Below are 24,152 nucleotides of genomic sequence, written 5' to 3'. Positions count from 1 at the left end.
TTTGGGTGGAGAGGATGTAATTTGTCTTGATACATTTCACTCCCTGTGCATCACGTTAACCAGGTGGGATTGGTGGGTAAAGCCATGAGTGGTGGGGGGGCAGGAGCCAGCCCAGCTTTTTGGAACAGCTCCTTGGTGCTGTAGTTCACAGAGAGGCCCTGATTTTGTGCACATCATGTCACAGCTGACATGACAAGGGGTGCTCAGGCACCAGAAGAGGCTCCACAGGGAAGGGCTCACAGCTCCAAGCCTGGCGGAGCGCAAGGAAGGTTTGGACAATGCTCTCAGGAATGTTTGTGTGATTACTGGGGTGTTCTGCATAGGGCCAGGAGCTTGACTCGATGATCTAATTTTGTGACCCCTTCCTCAGGACTGTCACCACTGAGATTTCCCTGTGCCTTTGTCCTCACCCAGGTTGGAGGACACACCATGCTGCCTATCCGCTGGATGCCTCCAGAGAGCATCATGTACAGGAAATTCACCACAGAGAGTGATGTCTGGAGCTTCGGGGTGATCCTCTGGGAGATTTTCACATATGGGAAGCAACCCTGGTTCCAGCTCTCAAACACAGAGGTACAACAGTGCTGAGACACCTCAGATGAAAACTGTATTTTTTGCTGTCTCTCCTTTCCAGGTTGTTTGCAATGAAATTTGTACATGGATCGTCCCCTCCTTGGCATTCCCATGGTGAAGCCATAGGATAAGTGTCATTATCTCAGTTTAAGAGCTGGGAAAACTGAGGCCTGCAGGAATCAAAGAGCTCTGCCAAAGCCATGTGCTGGCTAATCCTCAGCCCCTCACTGTTAAGTTCCTGACATATCTTTCATATCTTATAAACTCTTGGGGTGTTGCCAGAACTGGGAATACCCAGACGACTGCTGGGATCTAAGTCACGCCTTGAATTTCCCTGGTTTCTCCTTTTGCAGCTAAAGCTCACTGCAGGCTCCAGTTTGTGAGAAATTGTTTTAAGCCTGATGTATCTCATGTGGCACATTTCCTTGGGGTTTTTGCCACTGGGATATCTATAATATGGTTTGCTCCAGTTCACTGAGGGTGGAACCCATGGAGCTTGTTTGCCCTTGTCATTTCTTTGACTAGCAAAAGTTGCAGCCCACCAGGACAGGGCTTCCCTGTAAAAATGTTGAGGGAAGGCTGGCTGGGATTAGCAGGGTGGCACTGCTGAGGTTTGAGGCACATCAGCAGAAATTCATTGGAAGGTTTTTACTTGGAATAGCAGGAGGTATTATAGAAGAAGAAAAAGATGCTTTGACATAGCAGTGTGTGGGAACCTTGAACATTTTTATCCTACTGTGTATCTAATGGATTTCAGAAATTTCACCTTTTGTCATGAAAAATGTGCATTTTCTGCTTTCTGGATACAGATCCCTTAATTAAGTGAGTTGCAGAGATGGCAAATCCAAGGTGTTGCTTTACAGCTCTAATACTTGCCCATCCGTGTGCTCAATGGGGCCTGACTGCACATCCCAAAGCAGCACACGCAAACATTTTAGAGGCGCAAACAACGGAGCCGACAGCGGCACAAGTTATTTGTCACGCTGCTTAATGAGCTGCTCTTGCATTTCCCTGTGAGGGCAAATACAAACACACACAAATGAGCACATGGAGCTTGAGCATGGGCAGCAGGCACGCTGGAGTGTGACAGCTCAGCTCTGCCCATTCATTCTGCCTTGGTTTCCTTTGCAGGGCAGTAGGGCTGAAAACAGCCACCCTTAATCTTGAAGGTGAATCGGTTTGCTACCATCCCTGGGATAAAATATCATCCCTCCCTTACCTGTTGTTGTATCCACTTCTTTCTGCCTGCTGACCACGGTATCCTGGTGGAATACTCCTGTGGGAGGGAGCCACATTAATTCCCATCAGTCTCATTTTTCACAGTTTGTGGAGGGAGAACTTATGTGTCTGCAGAGGACTGACACCTCCACCAGCTCCTGGGTGCTGTGTCATCAGAGCAAGTCCCTGTGGCCGTCCAGATGCACTGCCAGAGCCCCATGGAGAGGCAGAGCCCATGGAGGGACAGGTCAATGAGCCTGTGCCAAGCTCCTGGCTGCCAGGACAGGACCAGGAGCAAGCACAAGGCTGGCTGAGCATCATCCCTGCTGGGTGTTGGCATTGGCAAGGGTGGGATGCCCACTCCCTCCTGTGCCACCTGCATAGCCCCATATCCTCACAGCATTTTCAGCAGGTTGTTCCAAGGCTGGGAAAAACCCTCTCTGGGCAGAGGAATGAGGCAGGGCACCACTCAGCCAGTCCATTAACTTCTCTCTATGCCTTTCCTTTGTCCTGAAGAGAATGAGCCCAGCACAGGGCTCCTGTGCATGTCCAGGATGTCTTGGCAGGAACCATAACTCACCCCCTCCCCACAGTGAGCATCCAGCAGCTCTGTGGCAATGCAGGCTTCTCTTCATGCTGTGCCTTGCTCTCCTTGCTTTCAGCTGGTCCTAATCTCTCCCCTCTGTATTTATATGCAAACAGCACAGTGATAAGTATCCCTTGAGCTGCGTGGTGGGACCATTACTATTCATAAATGATAAACTCCAAACACCTCTTGCTGGGTGGCTTCCCTCCACACACTGCCTGGGACTGGTGTTTATCTGCAGAGCGTGGCAGGCTGCTCACACGCTGCAATGCTGGGACTCATCAACCCCAACCAAGGAGGCCAGGCAGTAATAGCAGCTCTCTGGAAACTCATATTTCCCTTTCCCTTTCATTCATTCCTCCAGTAAACAATACACAAAGAGACCCTTAGGGGAGTCCTTTCCAATGGCATCCCCCCAAAGAGACTTTACTGTTATCCAGGACCTCACATTTTTCTCATTAGCAGCACCGAGCTGACCCAGAACAGACTGATAGCACTGTAAATTTTTTTTCTCCTTCACAGATGTGATTTGACATGAAATTTCATTCTTTTAGTTCCTTTTCCGTGTCAGAAAGAGGAGAAATATGTAGGAAAAGATGCTCTGAACTTTTCCTTATAAACCTCTCCTGGGCTTTGCAGTGGAACGGACTCTTGGTTTTCAGACAAGAAAAATATCATTTCAGCTGTGCAAAATATTGCTGTACTTTGGGGATTTTAAGACTTTTTTTTCTTCTTCATTTAGCAAGAAAAGCTGACATCAAAAATTAAAACTAATTTCATTTGCTTGTGACCTCCTCTTTGGAGAGTGCATTGAGGTAGGTTGGTGTTAAACAGGGAAGGTTTTTGAGATCTGAAAAACTACAGCTGGGGACAAACTCTTCATGGTAAAATCATCATTAGCAACAAACAGGTGATCATTGAGGATGTGCAGATCTGAGATTTGGCTTCTCAGTGCTCCTATTCACTAAATGGTGCCACATCAGCCAAGAAGTATCAATACAGAACATCCTCCAAAACTGCCTATCTGGTGTTCAGTGTTTTCTTTTCTTTCTTTCTTTCTTTCTTTCAGGTCATTGAGTGCATTACCCAAGGCCGAGTTTTGGAGAGGCCCCGAGTCTGCCCCAAGGAGGTTTACGACATCATGTTGGGCTGCTGGCAGAGGGAACCTCAGCAAAGGCTCAACATCAAGGAGATCTACAAGATCCTCCATGCTCTGGGCAAGGCCACACCAATCTACCTGGACATCCTTGGCTAGCAGTGGCCACCTGTTGGAAGTCCCTGCTCCTTCCTCCCGTCCTTCCTTCCCTCTTCCACTCCCAAACCCTTTTCCCCTCAGCTCCCAAACAAACATCTTCATATAAACTCAAGTGCCTGCTACACATACAACACTGAAAACAAAAAAAAAGCAAAACAAAAAGCAAACCAACAAAAATCCCACAGAACAACAACCTGTAAAGCAGTTTGGCTTATATATATTTATAGATATCTCTCTCTATATAACTTCCACACCAATACAGAAAGAAGCTGCTGTTACAGAAAATTGTGAGACTATATATAAAAAAAAAAGAAACAAAAAAGGGACAAAAAGTACTTAAAAATATATATATAATTAAAAAAAAAAAAAAAACAAAAAACAGAAAGGAAGGAGAAGGTATCTTTTCCCCGAGCAATCAAGCAGTGAAATGTAACCCTGCTGTGAGCATGGTTCGGGCAGCTGGGCAGGGCTCTAGACTGGCTATGGCAGCGATGCCATCCTGGGTAGGAGCTGCAGGAAGAAAGCCTTGCCCTGGTTGTATGATATGCACTGAATGTGTGAAATCAGTCCTCCCTTTTCGTCCTTGCCTCCCTCCCGCCTTGCCAGCCCGCAGGTGATGGGCACAAAGCCAGGGCAGTGCCCCTGGATGAACTCTCTCTTACCAACCCCTTCCTCTTAGTCCCTCCTCATCCCTTTTTGCCTTCCTGCCTTTTTCCTCCCTCCTACATTTCAGGACAATTTTTCTAATTTGCTGATTCTTAAATGTATAGACTCAAGGCTTTTGAACACACAGTCAAAGGATTGTGGCACCTACGGGTAAAACACACACTGGGTAAAACACACCAGGGAGCCGCTGCCCTCCCGCAGGCTGCAGGCTCCTGCCCCAGCCCTCCTCTGCCCCAGCCCTCTGCCAGTGCTGGCAGAGCAGCAGGACCAAAGCAGCTGTGCCTGGGAGTCGAGGGGGGGTCCTGGGGACCCGGTCCTGAATCATCCCCAGCCCGCTCCAGTGTGTGAGACAGGAGTGCTGCTCACCCAGGGCGACCAGTGCAGGCGTCACTTTGGAGGAACAGCACTGCTCCTCTCCACCCTTTATGGCTGTTAGTGGCCATGGGGTTGGTTAGGGGCCATGGGATTGTTCCCCTGCCCTCAGCTGTCTCCATCAGGGCCAAATCGGACCCCAGTGTAAACTTTTAGTGAGCAGGGTTGGATCCTTGCTCTCCTCATGGGGGAAAGGCTACAGGGTGCAGACAGCTGGGAACATGCCTGCAACCCTGCTAGGCATTCTGTGGGGTCAGCATATCCCAGTGCTCTTCCCCCCATGCTCTCCCCTTCCCCATTCCTGCCCCATGCCTCAGTCCAAGCCTCAGGCACAAGCCAGCGGGGGACAGGGAGGGGGACCAGGCTTGTGAGATGGCTGGGAACCTACCAACACCTGCCTGCAGCTCCCTTGGCATTCTCCTCACGTCCCCATCCCCTGAAAGGATTGATGCATCTGCCTTTGAGCTGTTGTGAAATGCAGAGGCTGAAGAATAGCTCCACAGGCAGCCCCGGGAGGAGGGGGGAAGGAGGGGAAGGTGCCTTCAGGAGCAGACGGCTCCGCGGATGGCCGCAGCGGCCAGCCTTGCATCTCAATGAGGAGAAAGGCCTGGCAGGCAGCAACAGGGGGTGCTGGGGACAGCCAGGGAGAGACAGCAGCATCCTCACTATGGCCAATCTACCCAGAGCAGAAAATAATCCTGACCTGGAGAAATACTCAGTCAGATGCTGGATCCTGCCTGTCCGGACTGGGCTGAGGATACAAAACCTCTCTGAGCCTTTTTTCATATGGATAATGGAGGATGAGGGGGAACCTCAGCTTGGCAGCTGCTCTCAGGAGGCAGAGAACAGGCGGCACAGGCATTGTCATGGCAATTTTGAGAAGGCAACAACTGCCAACACAAAAATAGCCTGCTTGGATGTGGCACTTGAGGAGGGCAATGCAGATGGGAGAAGAGGGGACAGAGAAGGGATCTTGGCTCCTTCCCCATGGCCAGAGCAATATTCATGTCCAGGATGCAAGGGGATGTAGGTGACTGGTTATGGCTTGCACTGAAAGGGAAGATCTTGCATCCTCCCCCCATCCCCCATGTCTCCTGACAATCAATAACTCTCACTCATGGCAGTGGCATGGGCTGTCTGATGGTTTCAGACAGGGGCAGGGGACACTGCTAAAAGAGGATTGTGGTGGCAACAGCAGCTGTGGGTTTATTCTGTGTCTGTGTAATGTGCAGTGAGAGCCTGGGGTGGGAGATGGTGGGTGGCAGTAGCCACGTGGGAGTGAGGACACAACTTTCCTCTGCCTGTTTGAGAGATCTGGGCTAGTGGGACAGACTCATGTCATTGGGGCCTGGACAGACTGCCACTGAACAGGCACCAGATGCTCACAGCATCCCCAGGAATGGCATGGTCATGGACAAGGCTGTGGGCCAGCACCTGGAGTCCACACAGAGGAACATGCTCCCTCTCCATAGCAGGACCTTGCTCTTTTGGAAGAGGATATCCTGCCTATTTAGGTCTAACTTTGAAAGGGGAAAAGACTGATTGAAAGGTTGCTGGCCTCAGCTTGGCTCCCTTTTTGTGCAGGCTGCTTGGCTGAAAGAATTGGAGATTCAGCACAGGGAGAGAACAAGCATGGCTGTTAATTGTCCAGCATCTCCAGGAGAAAACCCTTTCCTGGGGCAGCCTGTCTCTTACTCCAAGGGGTTTCTTTCTTGCACCTCCCAGGCACTGTGCCAGTTGTACAAGGCCACAGTTTTGTCCACCCTCTCTCTCACTCCCATGCTGTCATTTCTTTTTTGGCTTTTACACTACAAAGTCACCTACAGACACTGGTTCCCATCTGATGAGATTCCCTCATCACAGCTGCACAGCAGCTACATCCTCCCCTCCTCACTTCTTTCCTCCTTCCCCTCCTCCCCAGCACCACCACCCTGCCCCCTTCACCGCCTCTTTGTACTGTCACAATGACAAGGTGAGCTCAGGAGCTGAGTGTGACACCGAGCCTTGATGCTGCATGTTTAAGGTTAGGTGGCCTGTGAGGAGAGTTTATGTGTCCCCAGAAGATGGCATATGACTGAAGAAGGTGGTGAGATGCTCAGGCTCTGGCTGCTTTTCTCTTAGCCCCCACCACGGGCAGGGACTGCCTTGGAGAAAGGTCCTTTTGTCAGAGTTAATTGTGAACTGTTGCTCAGAAGAGCTGGATAAGCTGCACTTCAGTGCTGTGACATCTGCTCTGTTGCTGCTCTGGCCCCCTTGGCCTGTCACTGTCGGATGGAGGTTTGTTGGGAGCAAGGAGAAGATTGCTTTTTGTTCAAACACATGACAGAAACTGCTGCATCCCTTTTTGGCATGCCAGTTTTGGAGGGGAAGAGGGAAAGCAGCTGTGCTGCATTCCTGGTGAGCACCCTGAGACCTCGTTTCCAGAAGCACCTTTCCTGGAGCAGAAGAGAGCTTCCCATCAGCATGGACTGGGGGTCTTCCCTGTAGGAAGAAGGGCTCTGTGTTGGGGCTGTGTGTGAGGAGAAGAAAATCAGATTTTGGGGGAAACTCTCACAAAGTATCAACATCTGAGTGTTTGGAGTCAAAGAGAAATGAGTTTGTGCTTCTTTATATGTCAGAGAGACACTTCCCTATGCCCTGTCTCTACTCAGAGCAGAGAGCTATCCCTGCTGCCTGAGAACATGTCTCACCCAGCTCTGGGGCAAGCCTGGCCAAATTCCCAGCACATCCAGGCAGACCTTCCCACCACCCAGCCTCTTTCATCTGCAGTTTTCTCAAGGGACTTGTGAAAGGGAGCTGGAAGGAACACCAGTGTGAGCACAGCTGAGAAGGGGCCACAGGGTCTTCCCTGTCCCAGCTGCATGCTGCTCCCTAAAAATTAAATTTGTTTGCACCAACTCAGTCACCCAAGGGTGTCACTGAAGTGATGCTTTCTTGGAAGTGAAGGTGCTATTTTGGTGCATGGTACAGGTGGAAATTTTGTGCCAGGGCTGCAAACTGCAGGCAGTGAATGTGGCTCCAGCCTCAGGGTCTCATCAGTGACCTGGTTTGTTTTCTCCTGCTGTTCTTTTTCTTCCCACCCCAGTCTGTCGGGTTGCAAGACAGAAGCTGAAATGTAGCAAAGGGAAGAGAAGCAGAGATCTGCCAGACTGAATGTCCATCCTGTCTCCTGCACAACTTGCCCAGCTGGCCTTTTTAGATGTCCCTCAGTGCATGGATTTTGGGGGGTGAAAAAGTCTGAACTGCCCATCCTTGGGTCTGCAGGGTGCTGGATTGCAGATGGGTGACTCTGGGAACTGTGCTGCCCAGACAAATGTGAAAACTGTGGAATGCCTTTAAAGAGGGTGCTTGCTTGAGAGACACCGTTAGCTCTGAGCCGTTTGTTTGTCCCAAGGAGTGGGTGGAACAAGGTGAGAAAATGTGTGGAGGAATAAAAGAGCCAAGGAAAGGGAAAAGCTGGTTTTAGATGGCAACTGAGTATCTTGGGTTGGGAAATCAAGACAGATTTGGGGAGTGTGGTGTAGAATTTTAAGTAGCACAATGGATATGAGCAAAAACAAAAGAAAATAGCAACATGCTGCAGCTCCAGGAAAAGTTAGCTATGAAACTGGGCAAATACTGGTTTAAAAAGGAGGCAGAAACCAAGGGACCATTTATGCAGGTGGGAAACCAAATCACTAGGCTTTGTGCTTTTCTGTGATTTTTTTTTTTTCTGTAAGAAAATGCAACTAAAAGAAGGTCTCAAAAGTTATGCTGTCACAGGGGCACAGACAGAAGTATCAGGCTGAGATGTCAGACGCTGCTCTGGCAGGAATGGAGGAGCATTCCATCTCTCCTGTGCCTCTTTTTCCTTTCCAATGCAACACTGAGCCATGAAACCGCTCCCTCAGAGAAGTGATTGGAGTCCCACTGCTTGCAATTTTGTAAAACTGAACTGAGGAAAGAGACAAGATACTGAAGAGAAGGAAGAACAAAATATTCCAGCTTTCCCCAACAGTTAAGTAAGCTGGTAGGTCCGTTTCATGTTGGTGGCTTGGGTTTCTCACAGACCCAATCTGAGAGATCTTTTCAAACTAAAGGAATGACCATTGTCTCCTCCTCCCTTATGCTAGTCACACAATTTTAGCATCTCTGCAAGGGGAAGAGGCATCACAAATCTAACCATCGCTTCCCCACACTGTCAGGAGTCCTCCACAGGAGCTGCTCTCCCTCCCAGCACAAGTGACTGATCCCACTGCTGAAAACCGGAGCAGTTGTTCTGAAGGGGAATTTAACTGCTGAACTACTGGCAGCTTAGGACAAGGTCCCAGCAGGGAAGGGCTGAAATACCTCTAAAGAGAATCATAGCTCTGGGCGGTCCAAATGTCTTCTTGCATGTTTTCTCTTGCTCTCTGCTGGCTTCCAGCCTCTCCAGTCTTTGCTGCTTGATACCCAGAGAACTGAGTTTCTGCATTCCCTCCCTTTACTGAGCTCAGAGGACTGGTGAAGCAGTTTGATTTCAATGTGGTAGGTGAGATTAGATTTCTCCCTCCATGCCCTCTTCTTTTTCTCCCTGTGCAGCTCCTGTCCTTGCAGTTCTCAGGACTTGACTAGCAGAGTTTTTAAATGAAGTGAAAGTCTTAATGTGAGGTGAATCCCAAGACCACAAACAGTTTGGACTTCAAACAGTGAGAAAATTGGCGCCGGATGATTCCGCACACAAAGCAGAAAACTTTCATTTCCTGCAGGCAGGATGGAATTGACTGTTATATTAAGACTTCAGAAGGAGCACTGCCCCGGAGTAATTTCACTGCTGTCAGGCAGTGTTGACATCTAGATTAACCTCTGTGCAGTGAATTTTACAGCAACGCTCATTGTAATGCATGTGGGGTATCTCCTGTAAATCCCAGCTGAAGCCCACAGTGTCCCACCCTTCTGCACAGGAGGAAGGGTTGGGGAGCAGCTGCTATCATTTCTGATCCCAGCAAAGAGTGACTCCAACCTCATCCAGGCCAGTTCTGCTGAAACTGATTTTCTGCTGCGCTAAAGTGACAATAGCTCCAGCCTGTATTTTTTTCCTTCTAATTCCCCAAAGAGGTTTGCATCACAAGGCTGAAATTTTTGCCAGTGACAAACAGCTCCCTTCATGTATCCAGCCAGCAGTACAGTCCTAATTAAAAGGCACTAGTTAACTAGAGGCAATTAGCTGCGTGCACTGATTAATTCCAAGACATACAATCCCCAAACACAAAGCTCTGATCGGATGTGATCTAAATGGCAGACAAACTCCCAGCTGATGTGAGAAGGTGGAATCCAGTCCTACTCACCAGCACACAGGCACACAGTGAGCGCTGCCTACCAAACCAAAACTGCATGAATTAAAGGAATTCACACAGTTACTCTGTGAAAGTCAGAGGACATTGCAAAAGGAGCCCTTTGGCTCCAGAAATGAATGCTCCTGCTGATAAGTTGATAGGCCTGACCCCAAGTACTTCTACTTTTTGCTGCAGGAGGAGATTGAGCAGTGGGATTTCCCAGGCAGGATCACAACAGCTTCTTCACTTTTGTGCTGGTAGACAATCCTGTCTGTGGTTCTTAAGATGCATCTCTGAAATTTTTTGGGAAAAAAAAGCACTAGCATGTAAAAAAATATAGAAAAGGAAGGGAAGGTTTCTTTGTGTGTTTTTGCCATACCTGCTTATTGATACACTTATTTTCCTACTCAGATGTTGCTCTGCAGTCGTCTGCAGGAGTTTCTAGGCAAGAAAAAAGCTGTCAGGGGCTGAAGAGATCAACCACTGGCCCTAAGGGCAAAATCCCAATAGTACTTCTAGAAATCTCTTTCAGAGCCCATCTCTCCTCTCACCTACAGCTCTTCACAGTAGCCTTACCATTATATTTGCCAAAGGTTTTGGACAGCCTGTGGAGAGGTGACATATCTTCAGTTTCTCCTCATCTTCAGGAGGAATTGTGACATTTCTGTAATTTGACCCATCAGGAAGATTCCTTCGAACTAACATTTATTACCTCCAATCAGAATACAGCTGAAAAGGCTACCCAAGGTTATAGAAAAGGTCGAGCTCTTGCTTTGGACTGGAATTTGCTTTGGAAGGAATTTGATGGACCAATTTAACCACCACAGCACATCAAAACCTGGTGGCTTCATTTAAAAAGTAATCAGTATTGTATTTCGCTTTAGACATCCGTGCATTAGTGTTCTGCAAATATGATTTCCTCTTTGTTTGCATTATTGATGCCATAAAATGTCAGACACATTAAAGAAAAAAAAAAAAGAGGCCAACCTTTGGGGTTTGGAATGATTCTAGCTGAATTGCAGTTGGGTTACTTTCCTTTTTATTTCCCATGGCAGCCATGCACTGTTACTCATTCTGCTATTGTTTTACAAAGAGTTCTCAGTAAGTGTATTTATTCAGCCAACCATATTTCAGGAAACACATAACCTTGATATTTTTTCCTGTATGTGGCAGCATGTGTGAATGTGTGTTGGGGAGAGGAGGGGAGGTGGAGCTTTTGACAAGAGCCCTCCCATGTCTGGTGGTGTGTTGGCTTTGTGCAGTGCTGTATGAATCCCTCCTGCTCAGGTGCCTGGCTTGATTTAACCTCAAGAACTGACTTTTGTAATCAGGGTTTGAGGTCTTCTGCTTTAGCACTGCCCAGAATCTGTCATCTGCTCTCACCATTCAGCCGCCATCTGCTATCCACAGAGGTTCCTAGATGTCTATGCCACAGAGATTACACAGTAATTGAGTCTCAGGCATGTCATAGAGGAGTTTTAGCTCATTCTGATCCTGGACCAGCAGCAAGTTTGCTGATTTAGCTTGGTTCCCACCCAAGGTTCGCTGACTACAGTTCCCAAGACAAATACTCTTAGCTGCTCAGTGCTGTTTCTCACAGACCATTACAAGTACAGGCCTTGGAGGCTGTAGCTCTCTGCCTCAGCTCTCTATAATGAACGTGGATCCATTTTTCAGTGATCCTGGGAATTTTTTTGAAGGATATTCTCCCTCCTAAAATCTAAGAAATTCTCAAGCATTCTCTCTTGTTGAAAAGTGAAGAAATAAGGTGGAAATATCTCCCCTGTGTAGAGATTTTCATCGGTGGTAAAATTTCAGCTTTTCCTCCCAGTGACAGCAAGACTTGGGCACAGGAGGAGAAGAATACAGTGGAGCAGTCTAAGGAAGGGACTCAGCTAGGACCCAGACTGCAAAGTCTTCTGTTCACCTACTGAGCCATGGACAGTTTCATACAAGAAGAGATCCCCAGCTTTTCTTGAGCTTCAGATTCCTGCCCAGCTCTCTTGTTTCTATTCCAGTTCTGAGGAATGACCATCAGATGACCTTCAGATCTCCTTATCTTCACAGATCCTTGCCAGGGCTATCCAAACAGCCCAAAGAAGTGATGACAGGGGCTGAATGGGTGTGTAATTCAGTGTCTTTCTCTCCTTTTTCATCAGGGGCAGAGATAGTGAAAATGACAGAACAGAAAAATTATTTTCCCCAACAGCAGTGATCCAGTTTCTCTTTAAACTCTGATATTTAAGATGCCATACAGCAGTACCTATAAATATGCCTTGAAATGTTGAATGAGCACACGAGTATATTTGATTTTGTTTTTATGCCTATAATTTCTCTCACCAAGAATTCAGCAGTTACTCAGCTCCCAGCAGGTTGTTCTGATTGCTGGAGAGATGGTTGGGATTGATTCCGGCTGTGACCTGCTCCAGTCCAGCCTCATTCTTATGTAGCTAGATTGAAACAATAGAAATCAGCAAGAGACTGAATTGTTGTTCCTGTGAAACTGAACCTTCTTGTGCAACTCCAGGCTAAATGTAGAAGGCGTTGATGACCCACAACTTTGAACTCAGTAAAGGCTGCAGGTACTGAGAGGCACTGAACAGATGTTAGGAACAGAACGGCGGGAGAAAGAGAAATGCTACAAGAGGAAAAAAACCCAAACCAACAAACATGATGTCAGAAAGGACAGTGGTTGGTTTACATTATAAGAAAATCTACTGCTGTACATGAGAAAAGACACAGAATACTCACCCTGGTAACCAAGAACATTGGCCACCAGGACAAGAGCAGCTCAAACCCCCTCTCACTTTTAATTTCCTTCTTCTCCTGATAATGCAGAACAAATCCTGTCTTATGGCCTTCCTGGAAACTGAAATTAAGAGGCAGATTTGGGAGAGGATGTGAGGGACTGGATCCTGCTGGATGATACAACAGTTTTATAACCCAGCACCTCTCAGTAGCAAGTGCCTGGTGTGCCCTTTCTTGGATTTTTTTTTTTTTTTAATTACAAATCCTAATTGCTTCAAGAAGTGTTCACAAAGAGCCTAAAACAGTTCAGTCCCCAGTTTCTTGGTAAGGTGGAGATTTCAGCAGAAGGACAGACGTCGTGAGCCGCGTCCCTGCGGATCAGCACCGCGGACAGCGGCACCGCCCGCGCTGCGCCCGGCCCGGAGCTGCGGCCGCCGCCGGAGGAGGAACCCCGCCTCCCATGGAGGAACCTCACCTCTGGAGGGATCATGCCCACACTGCCCAGGGAACTGCTGTCTCACCCGTCCTTCATTTCTCCCATGTTTTTTTCCGGTGTGAAATCATTATCCGGTATCTTGTTTTCAAGTGATGGAGGAGGGATGGTTTAAAACACAGACCAATCATTCTGATGCAAGAGAGAACCACTTTTTCCTTCAGAGTTAAATTCTCTGCCCCACTTTTTGCTGCACTGGTGTTCCACCTACAAAGTCTCCATCTCTAGTTTGGACTGTGAAAGGCTCTTATCTTCTCATCCTTTGAGACAGTTTGACAAATGGAGAGGTATTACCCTGGTAGCCCTTTAGAAACAGAATCCTTATTTTATTGGAAGCACCATGTGATTCAGATTTCAGCCATCAATTGCATTTACTGTTGGTAAAGGGTAAACAGACAAATCTCTTGGAAAATTGCAAGTAAGGGACATATAAATGACACTGTGGCCACTGGAAGTTATGTTCACCAAAAAAAAAAAAAAAAAAAAAAAAAAAAAAAAAAAAAAAAAAAGAAGCCATAGTAGAGGATTGTCAGAATCATAGAATCATGGAATGGTTTGGGTTGAAAGAGACCTTAAAAATCACTTAGTTTCAACACCCCAACCATGGGCAGGAACATTTTCCACATGACCAGGTTGCACAAAGCCCTGTCCATTCTGGCCTTGAAGAGTCAGACAAAGATGAAGAGCCATGAGGACACCAACAGGCCAGGCCCCAAATAGAGAAGCAGTCTTATCTCACAGAGGATAAAAAAGAAAGTCTCTCAGCATTCGTCTTGTTCAGCCTGCATATTTGGGATTTCATCCCACAGGTATTCCTGGATCACACTAAGGAAGCTATTCCCTCAAATTAGGGTTGAATGTCTCCTGGACCTATTCATCCTGGTGAGAAGCTGTTGTGCAGGAGCAGGAAGGCTCATTAACATGCCTGAAAAATTTAGTGTGAAGAAGAAGAGCCAGAAAAGTAGGCCAGAAAGTTGGGCTACTCCCCCCACTCAACATATGCTGCTTTCTAGAAGCACTTTCCTCTGTATCCCACCTCCCACACACTCCCCAGCTGTGACTGGAAATTACTACAATGGGACATGTGGATGGACACTCAGAGACAGAGAGGACTGGGAAGTGTCTGAGAAACAAGACTTCAAAACTTGTAAGTAGCAGTACTGAAAATGAGGGATTAAGGCCAGACTTGTGGTGCTTAGGGCTGTCTGGGAGGCAGGAAGGATGAGCTTGCAGGGGATGGCAAAGATAATTTAATAAGGGGCTTGAAGAACAAATAATGCTAAGATGAGGGATCAAAGAAGCCTACTGGGACTCGGGAAGAGCAAAGAAATGGACAAGGAATTGACTTCCAGCGAAGGGTCAGTGATCAAGAGGGTGGTGAAAGTCAGACAGGACCTGTGGTGAAGCAGAAGAGAGCCCTGGTTGGGGAAGAACTATGGATGTGAGGAAAGGGTCCCCACAGAATGATGTGTGCTCATCCAAATGGGTCCTGAAGGTTTCTCCAAATCTTCAGTTCTGCTGGGCTTCCTCCAGGCCCCCAATTTCTGCGTCAAGCCCAAAAAACACCATAACTTTAACTGCATTCATTTTGCTCTCTGACAGCTCTGGTTTCAGTACTTACAGTCTAAATTGTTTTAGTTCCCCTCAATCCTCCCGTTCAACCCCCACAACCAGCTAATTCCTTGTGAGAAGGAGAATTGGCTTTTTTTTAAAGTTTTCTATTATTTTTTCCCAGAAGTGTCCATTAAATTTTCAGCTAAACTGTAAGGCAATTTTTTGCATGAGAGCTTTCCATAGATAGGCTTAAAGCAGAACAAAAATAAATAAATAACTATACTAAATTACCTCCCCCTCCCCCAGCATGTCTTAATGAAGTGCTGTTTTACATAAGTTATTTCAAGAGAAATGAAGTATTTTTGGGCAGGAAAGCAATCAACATTTATTTAGGTTTCCAGGAGTGTTGCAACTCCCTCTGAATCTTCTGGGTCAGGCAAGGAGGCAAGTTTTCTGCAGGTAAAGATTGAGGATACACAACCTTCTTGGATGAAGTCTGTCTTGGGGTCTTCAGGCTGTGCTTGGGAATGTTTTTAGGGGCTGCATTGGGCACTTGCCCCTGGTAATTTCTCCAAGGTTTGTGTGCTGAAGCAGTGCTGTCTGTCAGTGGTTTGTGTGGCAGCATGATGGCCTAGGCAGAAAAATCACTCTGATTTCCTGTGCTGGCCTCAAAAAAAAAAACCCCACGCACCTTCCAGAAATCTGCAAGGGGAGACTTAATTTCTAGGCAACTGCTCCTCCTCCCAGCTGAACTGCCCTTCAGCAGTGCAGGCAGGCTTGGTCCCCAGAAGGTGCAGCTCCACAGCTCACTCTGTCAGGTACCAGAGTACCTCTCTGGTACTGAGAGGAGGATGGGGCTACAGCTCAAAGGAAAGGCATTTTGCTGGCATTTGTGTTGTTACTATTATTTAAACCAGCTTATTTTAATCTCTGCTAATGTCATGGAAAGACTGCACCAGCAGAGAACAATCCCTCTGGTGATCTATTTGAATTGATTTCTATTTTTTTAGCAGCTTTTTTTTACACTATGCACTAATCCACACTTGCTTAGTCTGGGGCTTCTTTTGCAACTTTTGAGCCTTATTTGCCATTTTGCAAGTGAATTGGTGGTTCTCAATCTTCTCCAAACTGCAGTCGTCCCTTCTCCAAACCAAAATTCCCCATTTTCTCCTGCTGGGAACAAGCCAGGTTATCCCTTCAGGGAGAAGCTGGTGAGAGCAAGGAAGCTGTGATCTCTGCCTGCCCACCCCACCTCCCCTGGCTCCAACTCAGAGGATGAGGAACTCTGATCTGGGTTTTGGCCAAGGTAGGGTCCCTGCTTGTCCCCTACCTGCCACATCATGTGCATCAAGCTACCCTGGAAGGGGATGACTGATACAACGTTAGTCACACTTACATGAAGAATTTTTTAAATTAAGAATTTGCAGCGAGGTCCAGGGACCTGTCAAAGTGCTGAGGTATTTACCCTCCCCAGACCTTCCCTTCCTTCCTGCCCTGCTTTGGCCCTTCCTCTCTCCCCAGCCTTGAAATGAAACAGAAAATTATTTTTTTAAAACTGTGTTGATAATTTATGTTTAGTATAAAGGATGATTTAATGGCATCACCAAAGGTCATTTTTTTCATCTCCGTGTTACTACCCCAGCCCCAGAGGCTGTGCATCCCCTCTTTCCCATAACTCCACTGCCCTCCCTTCCATCCACCTCACCCATCCTCTGTCACTCCCCACCCCAGCGTTCCACGCACCCAACACCCGCTCCAGGTTCAGCCAATGGCCGACGGAGAACAGAGATTTCAAACTGAAACCTCCACTCCAGACCACCCCCAACTGAAACCATCTCCACCCTGAAAACAGTCAGCTGCTGCAAACGACAGGCAGACTCATTTCTTGAACTATGTAAGGTTTTTTTAAAAGCCTTTTATACCTATTTACGTGTGCGCGTGCGTGCACCGAGGGTGCACAGTGGTACCTGTGTGCACAAGTGCACATGGATCTCTCTCTCAAGTATAAATATATTGTATGTTAGAGCTGTAAATACTCCTTGGTCAAGTGTCTATGTCTTCTTCAAGGTATCATATCCTCAGTGTTACGTTAACAACTCCATTTATTGATTGATGAAACTATGTGTAGACCTGTACCCTCCTGACATAGTTTATGTAGCTCTCTCTTCTCAAATAAAGTACAAAACTACCACCAGCAGGTCCTCTTCTCCTCTTTGTTCTGTGTTGAACATTCAGCTTTAATTCATAGAAACCTGACACTTAAAATTTATGCACTTTTCAGCTATCCCAACAGTACAGAGACCGTCACATGATGTTTCAGGAATTTTATTTGCTGGTCAGGCCAGTAAGAGTTGCTAACAAAAGCTGATAATCTGTAGGTAAAATGCTGTCCCAGCTGCAGTAAATTATGATCTCTGTACTGATCCAATTCATCCTTCCCACCTACCTCCAGGTGCACCTTGCACCAATCACAGCTCCCTTTATTCTGGTGGAGACAGCAGGAGTCCATCCTCCTCCTCCCCTTTTGGTGGATCTCTGCACCATTACCATTACCATCAACCAGCCCTCCCAGAGTGCAGAAATTTCCTCTTGTCTTGGAAGGATCCAGTCTCTTCCCTGCCATGATGTTGGCTTGTTGCTGCTTGGATTGCTCAGCACCCAAACTCAGCTCCAGTCTTGGGGCTGGGAACAAATCTCAGGATTATGGCAAAATCCACTACTGTCGTTTGTTTCCCCTTGATTCCAGGCTTCATGCTGAAATCACAGGAACCAGAGGATATTTACCATTGCAAGCTGAAAAAAACCCCTCTTTGCACAGATACACTTACTGTAAAAAACTATAAAGATGATTTGTGAAGTAACACTTAATTTACTGCAACTGACACCAGACTCCAGCTGCCAGAAATTTGACTGACAATTTCTGTTTATTTATATCTTGCTATACAATATCTGCTTTAATGCTGTAAATTTTTCTGATTGGAATTTCACAGTGTCTGCCTGGATATTTATTGATCATAAAATAATCTGCACAACCCGTTAAAGTCAAGGCAGGGAGGATGGATGCCAGAGAAATCACTCAACAGGATCTGGGTACCAGTGCCCAGGTAACAGGAGATGCTCAGATGCTATTTTTACAGCTTTCTGTATCACTGAGAGCCAGTCATTTGAACTGCTTCTCTGCTGTTTCCCAAAAGCCCCTTCTGAAATGCTTCCAAGAGCCTGGTATTGAGCTCCTACCAGCAACTCCATATGGACCCTGCAACATGCCTCATTTGCAGCTCCTCACCGTTGAGAAATCCCACCTTTACAGTGAAATCTGGTGTTTTCACAACTGTTCTTTCAGACAGCCCATGAGGGAAATGTTTGGCTCTTCCTGCAGCAGTAAGACCACTTTTTTTTCAGCTATTATTTTTGGCAGGCAAAGACAGAAGCATTCAATTTCTGCCCACGAGGGAAAAAAATGTGAAACTTGGTCCCAGCTGGGAGTTTCCGTATTGCCTGGTGAGGAGAGTCTCTTACTTCATTCACAGCTTCAACCATGCAGCTTTCCAGTACCTCCAATGGGTCTTGCCTTCTGAATTTGGGCTTTTCTTAAAGTAGTTTTTTGTTGAATTTTGGTTTTTATTTTCCTAAGGGACACCTATTCTACCCTATGGAAATTAGAAGTGTGTGCTCTCCACGTGTGGGTGAACACAAAGGCATATTTTGGTCATAGCTAAATCCACCCATTCTCCCAAAAGTCAGCACATCCCACCCCCAATCCAACACACACCCACTTTCTCACCAGTAGCCTCCCAGTGTGACACCCCTCCCCACCCTGTGCACACACATCCCCCTGCTCCAGCCCACCATTCTTCTGCCTTCTCCTGCTCTTGTTCAACAGGAATTTGCTCCCTTCTCTGGAAATGCTGCCCCTGCTATTCATCCCTGCTGCTTTCTGGAGTCCCAAACCAGGCCTCACTCATCAAACACAGCTCCCTTTCTCAGCATCAGAATAATAAACCAGCAGCTGAAATGCAAATAAAGAAAAAAAAATCCTAGTTTGGCCCACTTCCCTTGGAGTCACCCTTTGCCTATCCAGGATGGGGTGGTTTCAGGAGCATGCAGCAGCTGGTGGAGCATCTAATGGGCTGGAAATAAAACTCCACCAAAATAAAGAGCAGCCCAGGGAGGCTGTCAGGCCACAGGCACTTGCCCCACACTGGACAGCATCCCTTGTGGGAAGTGGACAATGGAAGGCTCAGTCTGCTCAGGGCTCACTGTGACCTTTTCAAGCTCCATAAAACCTTTCACAGATTACCCTTCAGAAAGCAGGGAAGGCAAGCAGACCCCTGCATGCCCTCTGGGCAGGGGGAAGGGAGAGGTCCTGGCCTTCCCCCAGGTTGCAGAGAGAGTCAGATGAAAGGTTAACAACAAGATGTAATCACAAGGTAAAAGCACAGGGCAGGAATGGGACAAATAATTTCCTGTTGAGTTGTGGCTTCTGTAATTCCCAGAGAAAAGCAGCAGGCATTCAGGAGCTCCTCATTAGCCAGCATGATTTCCATTAGGCTTCCTATTAACATTTTGTGGCCATAATAAACACCTACATAATTAACACACAAAAAAAGGAGCCTATTCCAGCTGCCACAACAAGCTGGGAATGGCACAGGTGGGTCAGTTTGTGTCTAGATCATTCTACTTGCAAAAGAATTGCTCTTTACACCCACCTAGGACAATTCCATTGCAAAGAGTTAAGTTTTCATGCTTCTCTCCTTCTGCTTTAGTCTAGGAGGACATCTACCTCTGCTCTGCAGATGGAAAAAAAAAAAGGAAAGTGAGAGAACAGGGTAGAAATTGCCCCTGGAGAGATTCAGGACACTCCAGTATTCCCTAGTCCTTTGGCATAGCTCTGAGGAGCCTTTTCCTACTAAAAACTGACAGAGAAAGAAATCCTTTAGGAACACATGCATGATCCCAGACAGCAGATAAGCCCCAGGAGCTCATTCAAAGTCCCCATGGAAAGAAGATGGAGCCAGCTACAACCTGGGCTTGTTCTAACCATGAAGCACACTAGCACTTCATATCCTCTGAGAACTGAGGAGCTATGGGGAAAATAGACATGAGGTAAAACAGGATCTGCCCAATGCCAAGTTACAGCCTCTCCATGCCTTATCCATCCTGCTGAGGGCCTGAACACTATTTCTGAGCATGGAACCCACAGTGAGAGCTCACAGGTAGCTCTGGCTCCTCCCCAGCCCTTGCCCTCCTTGCCCCTTGCCAAAGGTACCACTGCCAAGCCTGTGCCCAGGAGGTTGAAGACATGTCACTTTGACAGGGGTGCCTGTCCCCTCACCTCATTTCAGACTCCTGCTGCTAAGAATTTGTGTGCCCTTTATCATAGCTCTGAAATACAGAGAGACACTTTGGAATTCAATTAGTCAAACAGTTGCCACAGCAACAAAAACATATAAACTTAAATGATTTATACTCACAGACACCACTTCAAGTAGGAATAAATTTAATACAGCATCTGGGAATGAAATGCATTGTACAATAAGAAAATTGTATTTTTTCTCTCCCTGATGATAGGCCTCAAGGTCTTAATGCAATATAGATGAAAAAAGATATTTGGGTAGAAGGAAGCTGAATCTGTTGTGCTGTATTTACAATGCCTGCTTGGAGAGTATAACACATAATGAGCATGTACATCTAATCACAGAGCTCTGATGTTGCTTGCAGACAGCCACAGATCAAAGATTGTAGCAACCAAGTTGACTGCTTGGTTTCACTTTCTTTCTTTGTCTCTCCATCTCATAAAACCTCTCCTGTTGGCCTCTTCCCAGACGAAAAACAAATCTACTCTCATTCCAGCAGCTTCTCCATCCCCTGCAGTGCCAGGTCCCTACCTGTTAAAGTGAGATTGTGGGTTTTTTCTAGAAGAATAAAAATTACTTTAATTCAAACACAGTCCTGGGACTCAGAGCAGAAATTAATTTCAAGAAATATGCAGGAAGTATTTTCCTCTGCAAGATCATTGCAAAACCTTGCAAGAAAATCCAGGATAGTCATTCAAATGATGGTCACCTGCAGTATTTTTTCCCATAGAAGACTGAACATGAAGTGAATGCCACACTTCCTACAGCTCTCCTTTGACCCTGAGATTCCGTGGAGAGAACTACGGGTACATGGGATGTGAGATCACAGAGAAGATAATGCATGTACAAACCCTCTGGCATTAGCACAGTTTCAGTGCATCCTCATTCCAAGGCATACAAATACATCTTTTTCCAACCAGCAAAGGTTTCACAGAATGAAAGTGATGTAGGAGCTTAGAGAAGTCTTATGGTTAGTTTCAGTAAAGAGGAATTGTCCAGAGGTTGTGCAGAAACTGCCTTGTTCCTTTCTAAAGGCACAGCAGCTGGTTTAACTCAGAACTGTGGAAAGTTGTGTGCTTGCAGCTCATCTGCCTCTTTGTTGAGGTGCCAAAGCCAGCTGCCTTGGCAGTGCCTGGGCCAGAAACAGCCAGGCAGTGCCTAGACTGCAAAAGAAAGTGGGAACCCAACCACTGGCTCTTCATTTTCCCCTAAGCAGAAGTTAGCCTGTCATGCAAGGAGGCATTTTGGAAGTGGTCACCTGCCTCCACAAAGCCTGATCAGCCTGGCCAACCACTCCCATCAGTGGGAGCTGAGGCTGCCAACACCCTTGGAGGGCTCAAAACTATGAGCAATTGTATGAGATCTCTCATCTGACCTGCTCCACTAGACAGCATTTATGGTGGAAATAAGAGCTTTATTTCCTGTCCAGATCGTGCTCATAACACCTTCTCCTGCACTTCACAAGAGCTCAAACAGGACGAGTCTCACGCACTTTGGGGCCCTTTGTGCAGAGGCAACCTCTCTGGCTCAGCCCGTGTTTTGAGTAAACACTGCAGATCCAAGAGCAAGAGGGAAAAGCCAGAAAAGCACCTTTGAGACAAGCCCAGTACTTTTGTCTAAAGTACAAACAAACAAAACCACAGAGGCCACAGCTCTAACAGAACTTACTGGCTCCTCAGCGTAAAAAATTACAGGGGTGAGTTTTCATGGGTTGTTTTAAGAAGGAGGTCAAGAGTGCTGCTCATTATTAGAGTTGGCAGGTGGGGTAGAGAGTTCAGGATGCTTTGGGTGCAAATTGAGATCAACACCTGCAATTCTCTTTGGCAGTTTGGGAAAGGAAAGCACACAGATGCACAACAACAACTAAACAAAGCTAATAATGAAATCATATTTATGTAGGCAGGAAGGAAGCTCAATTGCCAGGAGAGTACTAAAGTCTACAAGTGTAAATACATACCAAATAAGTCAGCTTGATGAGATGCCAAGTTTGCTCAGCAGAGTATGGCACTTCACTGCTGAAGTGTTCCTGCAGGAGAGAAACCAGGAAAATGTCAAAAAGGTCATTGGGTGAAATGTGTGGCTCCACCAGAAAACTGTGCAAACAAGCTCAGGTCAGTAGATTCGGTGCTGTCTTGCAAAGCCCCTGTTGGTGCTGTCTCATTGAAGCACAAGCATTTCCCTCCCGAGCTGATCTAGAGCTCACTGCTCTCTCCACGTGGCAAAGCAGAAGCCAACACAATATAAGGGTCAGATGTACTGAGTTTCCCCCTTGAAGGTTCTGGATTTCAAGTGCAAAATCAGGGAAAAAATATTGGCATCCTGAGGGATATGGTGGGGCAAGTGTGTGAGGATTTGTAGGACTTATATGGCTAATATTTGACAATGAAAGATCCAAGACACTAAAGGAAACGAGCAGCTTTACAACATCTCTGAGCCTCACTCTCAGACCAGACTATTCACATATTCTGAGTCAAGAGGGGAAAAAACCTACAAAACAAGAACAAATAGTGCAAAGTATCTCTGGAGATGTTTTTAGAGTGGAAATCAGAGACATCACAATATTTAGATCCTGGATCAATCTTCCACAGACGTTGTAAAAGGCAAAATCCTAAACAGCTGAAAGATGGAGCTGAGCCAAAAGTATTCAACCTGTGACAGCAAAAGTCTTGACTTGGCTGGGGAGTCCCCTTCATCTCCCTTTCCCTGTGAAGGTAACATCTGTTCTTCTCTTTGCCTGTTCCATTGCTCTTTGGTAGGATGGCACAGAGAACAGCAGGCTGGTGTGTCCATTCCCGCTCCATTCCTTCTGGATTAGGGGATGCAGCAGTTCAGCAACCAGCTCCCCAAGCCACAAACTACATTTATCATCATCTTTACACGCCTTTACACAGCTGGCTCTCCTGATGATAATGTGTTCTACAGTTTCCCTTGCTGGCGTGGCTTATGTTAATACTCCATTAACATTGCTAATCAGAGACAGACTTCTGGCAGCATCTCCAGGGGATGAGCAAATGTTGTCCTATGCCTTTCAGTTTAGGAGATCAGACTTTCAGACGAAATCCATTCCCAACATCTCTGATTTCAGCAATTAAATGGAGCTGCAGCATGTGGGAGCTGTTCAATGCTGGATGTATGTGGTTCCTACTGCTCCAAAACAGGACCTTTTATATGCCAGTCCTCAGATATCTGACATTTGGAACTTTTATTCACTTGGGAAATCAAAGGCTACTGGAAAGATGAGATGGATTCAAATCAAAGATAAAAGGTACAGAGGTCCTGAAGGTCTAACAGTGCATGCTCCCAGTTCAGCTTACTCCATCCAGAAATCTATACTTTAGTTTGATCTATTCCTTCTCACATTTCAGGAGCACATCTAAATCCACTTTAGCTTTACAAAAGGAGTCGACTTTTATTTGGATTGAGTAGAGTCACCGTAATACATTTGATCTCAAGAAAATGTCTGGAAGTTCTACTTGTGTTGGTAAAAGGAAAGCAACTGCTTATTAATGCAATTTTCAAGTCACCTCAGATTTTAGGTGGGCTGGCATTCTCTACAGGATTCAGAAAGACTATAAAATTAACATTTGTCAAACAAAGCCTACTCTGTGGAAATAAACTTATTTCCAATCCAAATAAATGAGGCAGAATGAAACACAACTTTTGAAAGGATATGTAAAGCCTTTATCCTCCCCAACTCCTTCAACCACAAGAAACAGCTGAGCAGGAGGATGATGCAGTTGAGCCAGTGAAACAGTGAGTCTGCTCAGCAAATTTCTGCTCTCATTCAAACAGATGCACCAATCCAGTCAAAATTAGGACAGCATTCTTCTCTACTTTTCCCTTTCCTCTCCTCTTGTAGTCTCCCTAATAACACCTCATGCCTTGTTGCCTGGAATGGGAGGCACTTCCATGGCAAGAAGCAGTGCCTGCTGCTGCTCCTCACTGATGCAGACACGAGGAAGAACAGCTCAGTTTGAACAAGCAGCTGCAGACCAGTTAGATCTGACAACAAAGGCAGTGCCTGCCTTCCCCCAAA

The 24,152-nt window shown here is 46.5% G+C and overlaps 1 protein-coding gene across 2 annotated transcripts in view; it reads left to right on the top strand.

Annotated features, from left to right (window-relative positions):
• Positions 1-13,073, top strand: part of NTRK3 (neurotrophic receptor tyrosine kinase 3) — a 210,273-nt gene extending 197,200 nt beyond the window's left edge. For both annotated transcript variants that reach the window (XM_009090015.4, XM_009090016.4), the window contains 2 exons: positions 415-573; positions 3,447-13,073. In XM_009090015.4, coding sequence (XP_009088263.1) covers positions 415-573; positions 3,447-3,632 — 345 coding nt within the window. In that variant the 3' untranslated portion in view covers positions 3,633-13,073. The remainder of the gene's footprint in view (positions 1-414; positions 574-3,446) is intronic.
• Positions 13,074-24,152: the final 11,079 nt, after the last annotated feature.

This window comes from Serinus canaria, chromosome 10 (assembly GCF_022539315.1).
Source record: "Serinus canaria isolate serCan28SL12 chromosome 10, serCan2020, whole genome shotgun sequence".
NCBI lineage: Eukaryota > Metazoa > Chordata > Aves > Passeriformes > Fringillidae > Serinus > Serinus canaria.
This window is presented reverse-complemented; position numbering and strand designations above follow the sequence as displayed.